At 40.4% G+C, this 12,283-nt stretch overlaps 1 protein-coding gene across 3 annotated transcripts in view; it reads left to right on the top strand.

The window, feature by feature from the left end:
• Plch1 (phospholipase C eta 1) overlaps window positions 1-12,283 on the top strand; it is a 184,820-nt gene that overhangs the window by 148,870 nt on the left and 23,667 nt on the right. For all 3 annotated transcript variants that reach the window (XM_028763496.1, XM_028763497.1, XM_028763495.1), the window contains exons 11-13: window positions 8,123-8,284; window positions 9,804-9,875; window positions 11,783-11,874. In XM_028763496.1, coding sequence (XP_028619329.1) covers window positions 8,123-8,284; window positions 9,804-9,875; window positions 11,783-11,874 — 326 coding nt within the window. The remainder of the gene's footprint in view (window positions 1-8,122; window positions 8,285-9,803; window positions 9,876-11,782; window positions 11,875-12,283) is intronic.

Genomic DNA, 12,283 nt, shown 5'->3' with positions numbered 1-12,283 from the left:
CATCAGTAGTCACATGATTTTCACCATCAGTAGTCACATGATTTTCAGTGCCACAGGACAAGCCCCAAACAGTGCACGCTTTACAGTATAGTTTCATTTCTGCAGAAAAGTGGTACTTCATGGAAACCAGTACCATTATTGTGTCCCCAGGTACATACTGTGTAATCGAATAATTCACGATTACTCTGAATTCAACAATTATGTTGTTACAAGACACAGTCTTCTAAACTACGCTGACTCTGATGCTTCACCTCAAAGGTGACAACAGGAACCGACATTAATTTCAAAGGAGATAAAAGCTTAATGACATCTGATGCCTCCGTAGACATTTCTTTCTTGGCTTTAAAGTACTTTGAGGCAGGGAAATAGAGGAGATTCAGTTTGAAGAGAAAGCAAAAATTGTGAACTGAATTTATATCTTCCCTGTTAGTAGTTTTTATTAACTCACTTAAATACTGTAGCTAATAGATCACAAAATCCTAGATAGTTTCATAAATGAAAATATAGTTACTATATAAGTTTTTTCTATGCCATTCAAGGTACGTGCTATCTTTATAACTGATTTCTTCAGACTATGGATAATTTAACTTTTTAATGTCTTATTTAGTAAACCAGGGTTTTCTGACTTTCATTGTTTTGTATCCAGTTCTCCACATCCCTAGTTGCTAGCTGCATAGTCTATCATCTGATAGAGGAAGCAGAAGCCCCTGCATGTCACCGGTGTGGGGACTGCTGTTCTGTGAAAATGGGAGGTGGAGGCTCTAACTACTGTTTCTGTGACAATGCAGTATCTACTGCTGCATCCAAGGGAAGTTGATCTAGGTGGTAGATCATCTTAGCTGTATCAGTTTCTCTGTGAATCTGTTGAGACTATTTTTTTCCTTTTCCTTTTTTTTTTTTTGTGGTACTCAAGGTTGAATCTACGTCCTGGTATTTGCTAGCTAAGTTCTCTATGACTGAGCAATGTCCCAGCCTTCTTTTAACTTTGTATTTAGAGACATAGCCTTACTTTGTTGCCCAGGCTAGCTTTGAACTTGCCGATCCTCCTGCAATAGGTGGGATATTGGCTCATGCAATCATACTTGACAGAACCTTTAAATTTTTTGTAATAAATACCTCTGGTTATAAAATTTCATTGTTCTTTGGAAACAGGTCAGAATTTACACCTGTAAACTCTGGGGATCTCTGCTTTTGCCCAAAGTCTCTTGGCTGCTTTCTAGGCTTTGGTGTGAATAGATGCTTTAGAATATCATCCCACAAAAATAGCCATGACCTTTTATTTGACCAGAGTGGAGCTGGGGAGCACCACCATTTACAAGGCTCTACAGAGGGCTCTTTGTTATATATTGAGGAAGAAAGTATGTTAACACACACACACACACACACACACACACATAAACACACACATAAACACACACATATTCAACATTTTTGGTAAATATATATATAAAGTTCTTATGTAACCTTTGTTCTCTATTTTTGAACTCTTTTGAGAAAAATAATGAATGTCCTAAATTAGAATTTGAGAATATTGTGACATGTCAGTTTATACTCCACCAGACAACAGGAAGCTCACCTGTCTTTTGTACAGAGTAGATTAAAGACATGTGATCACATTTCTACAAAACAGGTTGCTCTACAAAACAGTGTGCAGTGTAGGTTGCTCAAATGGAACAGCCATGACATACAAAGCCATTCCTGTAAAGGAAGCCCTTGACCTCAGCTGTAAGTTGAAAGTATGTGGTGAGGTTAGTAAGCCGTACCTAAAGCATGGTAACACATAAAACTTTTAGCACAATTCATGGACCCTGAACATTAACTTTCATGAGCTTATTAAGATATTTTATGGATGTCACCAATTTTTACTAAGCATTTCTTGTTGGAGCTATGCCATTGCCATTGTTGATGTCAGATGATATTGGACTGGATAAAATAGATGAAAGTTTTCGGCTTCCTGGGGTTTAAACATTAATAAAGGAAGAAGGAGACAGATAAGAAACAAAGCAAATAAGTGAAATAAATAGTATGTTAGATGTAAGTGCAAAAGGAAAAAATGGTGTATGTCTGTGTGTGTGCGAGCATGTGTGCGCATGTTTGTGTGTGAATGTGTGTGTGTGCGCGTGTTCAACTTTCAGAGGGGATATCTACATAAGGGTTTCCTTAGAAGTTATATTTAACTAAACATCTGAAAAAAGAATTAGCCAGGTTAATATATGGAGAGAAAGTTTTAGGCATGGCAAAGAATATGGCAGGTATAGTGGCTCACCCAACATTACCTGCTGAACAGGAGACAGGCTTTCTCCTAATCTGTCAGCTGCTCAAGCCGCATGAAATTCTTTTGCTTATGCAATGAACGTTTTCTGCTGTCATTGACTCCTTTAAGCTTCTGCCTTGTATTATTCTGTAGCTTCAGCCATAGAGAAAATCTGGCTCATATGTAAGCCACAGGGTAAAGCCAATGTGTTCAGTGACCCAAGAATCACACAGCTCAGAGATGTAAGGGCAATTTCCTTTCTGCCACAGTGCAATAATCTAGTAGATTTGATTCCAGGCAGCCAGTTCACCATTATTCACAGTTATGGGATCCTCTATGCCAGTGGGTCTCACAGACTTCCGACTCCTGAATTTCAACTTCATTGATTACTTTTTCTTCGTCTTCTGTTGAGTTTTTCAGTTGCATTTTTCTTAAAACTCTCTGAATCTGTGTTTAGCCAGGCTGTTGGTCACAAATATCAGCTATCTCTTGCATGAAGCCCATCCCACAAAATCAAGCCTTCCAGCACAAATGGAACCCCAGTCCACTAGTCACATGTAATATCCATTGTATTCTGTTATACTATACACCACAGTTCACTCTGACTTTCACTGAACATTTTAATCATTTTCCCTTCTCCATGACTATAGTTGCAACATCATCATCTTTCTTTTGAGACATTTTAAGAAGATTTATGAACATTGTTAGTCTCCAATATAACAGCATTCATAGAACAGACATGTCGCCAGTTGGGGCTTTGAGGTCTTGCTACTCCTGTGTCCACTCTGAGATGAAATGGCACATCCTCAGCAGGTCATATCCTAACAACAAGTTACAAGGACTAGAGAAGGTGACCTGCATGTTTCTAGATCTTTCTGTTCTATGATCCTTGAAAAGAAGACCATGTTTTATGGGAAGTTATGAAACTGGTAGGAGGAGGTCAGTGCAGACTCAGATGGCTGAAAAGCAGCTGTACTTCAACCAGCGCCTTGAGGAAATGGCTTTGAAGCTTTATAATGCAGTTGAAGGGGCAGCTAATGTGTTTTTCTTCCTGTCACCAATGTCCAGCACTAAACAGAAGAAAAGGCATTTTGAGAATGTTGAGATGGGCCTATATCTTGTTCTTTGGTTTTATTTTTAGAGAAGGTCCACAACTTCAGCTGCATATTGGTATGACAAAGAGCTTTCAGAAGTGCTAGTGCTCATGTCCCAGCCCAGAGATTTTGATACTGGTCTGGATGTCACCTAGGAATCTTGACGACTGACCTAGTGACTCTGATGTTTAGTGAAACATCAGCACTCTCTGGCTCAATCTCTCTCTTGCTGCTTTCTAGTCTTGTGTAGGGCAAATTCTCCTTTCCAAATGACTCTTTAGAAAAGATGTGCTGTGGGAAAATGAGAATGTGTTATTATATTATTATTATTATGATGATTATTATTTTGATGGATGGATGGATGTTTGGATGAACAGATGGATGGATGGACAGATGGATGAAAGAGATTCCTAGATCTCTCAGAAGACTGAATTTAGGGCCCTAATTACATCCCTGGGAGAAACTGATCCTGATCACATTAAAGGATTGTTCTCCACCTTGTCACCACAGCATCCTCTTTAGGACCCAGGGAAACAAAAGATCAAGACACACACAGCTCTCAGTGTTGATCTCTGCCACAGCTGCACAGTGGCAGATAGGTATTGAGGTCGGCATCTGCCTGAATTTTCTTTTAGTGATGCTGCTGGGTTCCAGGACTGAATGATAATATAGTAATGAAATCTCAGCTGCATATTTCTTTGTTCCTTGTGGCTGCGAATTTCGTAGTGATGAAAATCACAGAAAGAAAGGAAGATCACCAGGCAGGGCTCTCATTCCTTCTGCAAATCCCCAGGATTAGAGGATGTGAAGTGAATAATGATAGCTCTTGTGTTAGCCGTTTGCGATTCCACCCGCTCCCACCATCCTTGGCTTTGTAGTTTCAGTCCTGCTCTGCTGACATGCCTAGAGTCCAGCTCCTCATGTGTCCAGCTTTCTGTGAGACCCTGAGCAAGGAAAGAAAGAAAACAGTGTTGGGAGCACTCTGAAACTGGCTCTAAACATTCCAGGTGTTCTTGCAAGCTTTTATTTGCAAGCTCCCCCTTTCTGTGTCTACAAACCTTCCCTCCAGCCTCAAGCACACTTGATCAAACATACAAGGAGTTAGAGACATACAGCTCTTTTGTTGGGTCCACTCATGACCTTAAGTGAAATATATTCAACGTGTTCTGCAGAGGGTTTCAGACTATTTCCCATGTTTTACAGTAGGAATTGTGGTTGTTTAAAATATGAGCCAACCCAACCTCAACTCAACTCAAGAATTTGTCTCTTTCTGCCACAGTGCAAAGGGAATGGCCTCTGCATTGCTTGGGAATCCTTTCGGCTTATCCCATTCTCATCATTTACAGGGCTATGTTTTGTTGAGCTCTGAGTCTTTCTTTGTCTGTGTCATTCATTTTGAGTGGGTCTTGGCAGAACTGAGTTCTTAGCTTTGAGGGTGTTGGGTGGTTTAGATAATGGGCTGTTAAAGGACCTTGCTTTGTAAGATGCTCTGGTACAGAGTCATACTTACACTTTCCAGACAGTCAGTCATACTGTATTTTGAGCTGTGATTCATTATGTTTGAAAGACACTACATTTTTTACAAGTGGATTTGCTGCAGTTTTGCACTGAAAAAGCTTATCAGCTCATTTTTCCCATGGCATGTGCTCACATTGTGTCTCTGAGGCATATTTTATTAATTCTCACAATATTTTAAGTTTGATGACTATGTTGTCATTGTATGTGGTGACCCCTGATATTTGATGTTAGTATTCTCATTGTTTTGATGACACCAGAAACTCACGCAACCTGTGAATATGTGTATTCTGAACTATTCACTAACTGGCTGTTACTCAGGTCTCTTCTGCTTGGGTTTTGCTAGGGTTTTCCCTGACACACATCGGTATCAAAAGTAGGTTAATTGAAGCCTTACAATAGTCCCCAAGTGCTCAGGCAAAAGGAAGAGTTGCATGTCTGTCCCTTCAGATCAAAGCTGGGGATGATGAATCTCAGGGAAAAAGGCACAGAGACAGACAGTCGGAGAGCAAGGCCTCCCACTCTAATCAGCTGGCTAAGTTACAAAGGAAAGGTTGTTGAAGAAAATCGAGGTGCTACTCCGGTAAATACACAAGTGGGAAGAAAGTGAGGCAGACTTGCTGCTGATAATGGAGAAAGCTTTAGTGGTCTGAATAAAAGATAAACTAACCAGAACATTCCTGTATGCTAAAGCCCAATCAAGGGCAAAATCCTAACTCTCTTCAGTTAAGGATCTTGAGAAGAGTATGTCCTGGGTATAACCTGGTGGGCCCAAATCCAGTGGCAAATGTTTTAAGATGAGAAGACCAACGGATGGGTACACATGGGTGAAGACAACATAAGACATGGGTACCTATTGCTATGCTCTCTTTCACAAGCCAGAGGATGTAGGGAACTGCTCAAAGTGAGAAGGGACAAGGACCTTGAACTCCAAAGGGACTGTGGCCCTACTTTGCTCCAAACTTTTGTCTTCTTGACTAATGTTAATGTGAATTTGTTGTTTCCAGTTGCTAAGTTGGAGTCATTTGTTACAGCTATCACAGGGTATCAACGGTTTCCTTTTTAAAGATATCTTATTTCATGTTTCTTCATGGCAAGAAGATGAATTCCCCAGGTAGATGAGGTGCCTGTCCTCTGTATATCAGTGGTACCCATATGCCTGTCTCATACTGTATGAGCAATTATTTTATGACACCAAGGACTGTGACTATAGGTTTGTCCTTCCTATGAATTTCCTCCAAAACTGTCTCTAATTCTTATTCCATCCTCAAGAACCCTTGCCTGGCTACTATTTAGTACCTGTGACAGCAACTGGCTTGTCTGGATTTTTATCTGCAAACTCCTGTTCTCCTTTGACATATGTTCCCAGACTGCTGTTATTCCTAAAGTATTATTTATGTGGGACTCTTAGTTGCCCCATCTCTAGCTTTCAAGTTCTCAGCCTCCAAAGTACTTCCCTCTCTTCAGAACTGCCAAAGGACATGATTGACTCTTGTGTTCAGGGATGTCCTTCTCTTCATCAGTTAAACACTTAGCTATCTAGTCAGTCTTTGCTCTGGGGCCTTCTCACCCACACAGCTGTACAAGTTTGGCTTTCTATGCCCACCTTTGCCCTGAATAATAACATAGAGACTTTTATATTTATTAAAAGCTTCAGGCACTATAGCTGGGAAAATTCTGAGCTATTCTAATCTGACAATGCTGGCCTGGCCTACTTCCCAGCCATGTGGTCATTTCCTGCCATCCTAGTCTTGCCCTGACCTCCTTCTTCATCCATGTCCCAATGGTGACTCCTTTCTCCTGCCAAGCGATTGGCTGTTCAGGTCTTTATTTAACCAATCAGAAGATGACGTAGAACAATGTTTATAGAATATTGAGTCAGAAGATGCTACATAATAATGATAATACCAAAGTCCAGACTGCAACCAGACCTCTGGGCACAAAAATCAGCATTTGATACAAAGTGCACAAAAACATCCTCCAACATCTAGCAGGAAAGGTATGTCCTTCCCAGCATCCCTGTGTCTGGTATGTGCGCTTTTGAGGTCAAGTGCAAGCTCTTTTTCATCTTTGTGTCTCCTTCAGAGCCTGATTCTCTAATGGGTGTTATTCATTGTTAATTGACTATCTTAAACACATTAATGTATGTGAGATAAGTAGGGAGATATAGCAGTCCCTGATGGCATAGGTGTTCTTTTTAATTTTTTAAAATCCTATGATGTTTATATTGCCTTGTTCTTATAGGACTTTGTGAAATACATTCAGAATCAAAGAGCTATCTCTTTGGTATTATCCACAGGGTTCAGATAGAACAACCTCCTACTAATAAGTAATATGAGACTTGTTTCTGTGGAATGGTACCATCCCCGAATGTTCTGGTGGGATGTTCTTTGGCGACAGGTTGAGTAACCAGTTTGGCAACTGGATCATATCTGGACTAAGGGAGAAGTGAAAGCAGTTAATGAGCAGAGGGGCAGTGCAGAGAGCCTGGGGCCACTGGTCTATGAGAAGACACAGAGGCTAGACACTGTGCTGTGTGAGGTGTCCAGGGAAAGATATGCCTTGACCATCTAAAAGCTGTGTGAGGTACTGGCATTGCTTTGCTTCTGAAAGCCTTGAAATTGGTTATGATTTTAGAAGTAATTCTAATAGTGGTTCATAGCACCCGTCAATACTGTGTGCCCTCTAATGACATCAAGGAGTTGGAAACGAGAGAGAAATTTTGTCTCAGAATTGTCAGCACCCTTAGAACTTCATAGCATTCTTTGCCTCTCAATGAAGAAAGTAGTTTTAAAAAAAAATAGCAATTTTAAAAAACTTGATTGTAACTAGGTAGATTTAGAAAGCTTAGTCTCCAGAAGTTTTCCCTGGATTGCCTTCTGGTGAAATCTCTAAGTGTCAGGGAGGAATGGTTTAGATTCTTACCTCATTTACTGGCTAACTCTGTAAATCTTAAGCAATTTGCTTAATTTCTCAAGATTTGCGATTCTATATCAGTGAAATGAAATCAAATAAAACTTTGTAAGTGTAAACAGTGCTGAAAATAAGGATCAGCGCAGCCACATAAACAGCAGCTGATATAAAGCGAGCTTTTGATAATCAGGCACTCTGGAGGATTTTTTTTTTCTGTCTAGAGGGGACAAACTTGTTCAATGAATATCTTAATTTCTTACAGGTTACTGAGAGATCCTGAGTTTATACACTCAGTATTGTGAGTCTGTTTCTCAGGGGATTCTTTGTATGATTTGATTGTTTACAGAGTAACGGGACCACTGAACACCAGGTAGAATCTTTCATACGGAAAAAGCTGGAGTCACTGTTGAAGGAGTCTCAGATTCGAGACAAAGAAGATCCAGACAGTTTCACAGTGAGGGCGTTACTCAAGGCTACACATGAAGGCTTAAATGCACACCTGAAGCAGGTAGACAACTCCTCTTGAACAAGGAAAAACAGAGCATGCCCTCCTCTTTAGTTTCTGAGCATTTTTCCTTTCTAGAATGCTTCTCAAACTTCTGTATTTGTCCTCATGAAGTTTTAGAAACAAATTCCTAGTACAGAGTAAGTGAGAATGTATGCTGTACCTTACTGCTTCTATGGGGCAAAGACATTCCAACTCAAGTCAGGTTCTATTTCAGATGGCACGAGACAGCTCTGCTGTGTACTGTTGGCCTGGTATTCTATTAAATGTGCCCAATTTCACTCTTAAATCATTCTAGTTGAGACAGTAAGTAACATAGTCCTCCTACTCATAGACAGGCTCTGAGAAGTACCAAGGAACTCATAGGTTAATTGACTCATTCTTTTGTTTATCAGATGAGAAAACTGAGACCAAGAGAAGGGTAGTGGCTTTGGTGGTAGTACTATTTCTCTTAGCTTAGGGAGATTAGTGTCAATCCTACGACCAGTGTCCAATGTATTTACCTTCCTAATGCCATAGGGTTTGAACAGCTAGTGATCAACGTTACTAGGTCTTCACAGGCAGCGCACACACATAAAGAAGGCAAGGATGAGTCAACAATCCTGTAAGCCCCAGCCTCTACCCCTCACTGGTTTTTGGATGGATTTTTCCACCAACCAGCTCCTGAGTTCTTTCCCTTCTCTCCCATGAGTCACACTTGTGATATCTGTCTGGCTTTAGCAGGTACTTCCAGCTTCTTTGAGTCTTGCTCATTCACTCTTGTTGTATTCATATGTTTCTCTATGTTTAGCCAGATGGCTTGGTGGGTGGGGTCTGCAGGTTTCCACACAATGGATTTTAGGGACAACAGCTGAAAAAGCATCCTAACCCCTTCAAACACTGGCATTTTTGCCCTCAGCCCCATACATGGGCTAGCACAAAAGGAGACTTGCTCATCGTCTGTACCTGAAAATTTCACCCACATGAGAAGCCTTCAAAGGCTAAAATGTCATTCCCTGATGCTTGGCACCAGGGCAATGGTTTCAATGCACAGATAAGCTGCACAGTGATTTCCCTAAGTGAATGAAAGTGATATGACTGGGTTTTATTTTTAATACTTTAAAACCCCAAACAGCAGTTTTCACTGTGAGGCTTTCCTGCATTTACCAGATGTGGCTCTTACCTACTTCTGGCTATTTTCCAAAATTAAAACTCTTCTTAGCTAGAAATGATTTCTCTCTACCCAGGATATTCAAAATACCACTTTCTGATTTTAGGCACATGGTAAATAGTAACTGAGGGCTGGCACAGCTGGCTGTTCTGTGAGCTGGACTCCAGCTTTGGGAAGCCTTGGACAGCTGCTGTGTCCTGGCATCCATGACAATATCCCTCTTCTGGCATCAGACACAGCCACGTTTGAAATATCAGAGGTGGGAAGTAGGAAGAAATGAAGCCAGGAAAGAGAGGATCACCTTGCTATCTGCCAGAGCTAAGCAGAACAAAAAGTCTTAAAGACCTTTCCATTATGCTTTTATTTATGCAGAACCTGGATGTGAAGGAAAGTGGAAAGAAGTCCCATGGGCGATCCCTGATGGCCAACTTTGGGAAACACAAGGTATACACTAAGAATGGTAAATGTGCATAATGCAGTTAATTTGAAGATCCTGTAGGTAACATGGCAGCAATGTATCGTGATGACCTTGGAATGGCTGAAGACGACTTTAGGACATCAAAAAGAGAAAAGTTTGAAATTTGAACAACTTTGAAATTTAGTACTGCTATTAATCAAAAGTATCAAAATTCAAGTTGTATTTTAGAAGTCTTTGAAATAAGCATATCCAACAAAAGACTATATTCTGAATTCTTGATCATTTCTATAAGTAAGATGTATAGTTTACATTTCTAAAAAACAAAATAAAGTCAAAAGCTTAAAAGTACTGATCACAAAAGAAGATAACACATGGCAGGGGAAAGAGACTCACCTTTGGAGGCATCTGGGAAGTGCAAATCAGTTATTCTATGATTCCATGGACACCATGATTGACATCATAGAAAGACCTCAGAACCCAAGCATTGGGATATGGAACGACATGTACATACTCTGCTGGGGTACAGAAACCACTGTGGTATACAGTGTGACAGTTTCTCCCTAGCAGCTCCACTCGTAGGTTTATGACAGAGATGGAAACAACAGTTGAACACACAATTGTAATGAATTAAGTAATCAACAATCCAAATGCTTATTAACTATAGAACCGATTAAAATCTATATTCACAGCTGGACTGTTGAACAGCCATGAAAAGGACACAGTTATATCTATGGGCAATGATATGATCTTTCAAACATTATTTGAGCTAAAGAAGTAAAACCCAGAGTGTGTGCACTCCGAGCATCTTTGTGTGAAATTCAAAGCTGTGTGAAAAAATGGTATCAGGTAGAAGTTATGATAGTGATTGAGGATAGTGATTACCTTTAAGGGGATGTAAGGACTAAGTGGGAAGAGCAGAAGGATTTTAGGGAGCAGGTACGATTCTACTTCCTTATTTGAGTGCTTCCACATTGTGGAAATCATCATTTTATACACTTGCACACCTAAAACTTTGTCCTTTTGCAAATATATGTGATACCCCAATAAAGGTATACAGGAAATCAATCCTGGCTCATCAGGTAAAGTGTTTCAGGGTACTCTCCTCAGATGTCCAAAGCATACTTTCCAGAAGCTTAGCCTTTGGAGGAGCTGCATGTTTGGTCCCGAGGCTTCCCACAGTGACGGGGGTCTCCAGTGTTTGTTTTGTTGGTTATTTTGGTTTGTTTGTTTTTGTTTTGTTTGTTACTTAAATAATGAGTGGTGTCCAGTATGGAGTTGAAACCACATCCCCCTCAAACACCTGTCCAGAAGACAGCAGATTAATTCTGGAGACTTTAGCTCATGTCCTATGAATAGCAATTTTTATTTTATGGTTCAAAGAGAAAATAGATCACAAACTGAAAACGGAGCAATCTGTTTAGATGATGGTCTGAGTGTGCGCTGCTGCTGTTCTGTTTTTAACTTAATACAAATCTGTCTTAAGAACCAAACTTGCCTTTTATCACTTATCAACAGTAAGCGTCTATACTTAAGGACATTTTTCCTTTAATTGTTTAAATAGATACTTTAATTTTGGTTCTCTCTTGTGGACAACTTCAAAGTACACAACTAAAATTTTCCTAAGATCTCAATTTTATGTGGCTTAGAAATTGGCTTCTGCACATGAGATTCTAAATTTTGCATTGCTGGTATAATATAAGGATGTCTATAGATTTGTCCTTTTTTTATTTAATGGTGAAACAAGTGGCTGATCATTCTTTCTGTGTGCACACCTTCTACCCCACCCCTACCCATGTGTGTGCATGTGTGTGTGCGTATATGTATGTGTGCATGTGAGAGTGTGTGTATGTTTAAAAAATCAATCTAATCTCTATATTGTGAATGTGCCTAATGAGGTGAGTTAGTAAGTTTACGGTGATTTTTTTTTCAGCAGAAAACTACAAAATCACGGTCTAAGTCCTACAGTACTGACGATGAGGAAGATATCCTTCAGAATCCTGGCAGGGAGGGAGGCCAGCTGTACAGGTAAGAAAGCACCTTCATGCTTATTGCCCAGACTCCCACAACCTCCCCCTTCCATTATCCTGGTTGCTTTAGTTGAGTATGCTTAGTTTAGTATGTGTGTGTCTAGAGAATGAGGCGTACATGGTAAGGTGTGGGAGGGAATTGTGAAGTTCAAGATAGCGATGCTATACGGAGCAAACGTGGCACCAGTGAGGTGCTGAATAAGTGCTAACTGCAGTAGGGGTCAGGGGAAAGGCGCCTTCAGAGAAGGGAGGCCTGTGCAGAGATGGACAGAGGACTGACAGAGGGGTTGACAGGTAGGATAACTTATAAGCTTAGAGCCAGACGAGGTCTTTACTCCTCCATTCACCATCGTTAATGCTGAACAAGGTAAGCTTTCCATCTCTTAAGGTCACAAAAGCATTAAAGG

The sequence above is a fragment of the Grammomys surdaster genome, unplaced genomic scaffold (assembly GCF_004785775.1).
Source record: "Grammomys surdaster isolate TR1022 unplaced genomic scaffold, NIH_TR_1.0 139, whole genome shotgun sequence".
In the NCBI taxonomy this organism is placed as follows: Eukaryota; Metazoa; Chordata; class Mammalia; order Rodentia; family Muridae; genus Grammomys; species Grammomys surdaster.
The sequence above is the reverse complement of the archived record's forward strand: the minus strand, read 5'-3'. Positions and strand labels throughout refer to the sequence as shown.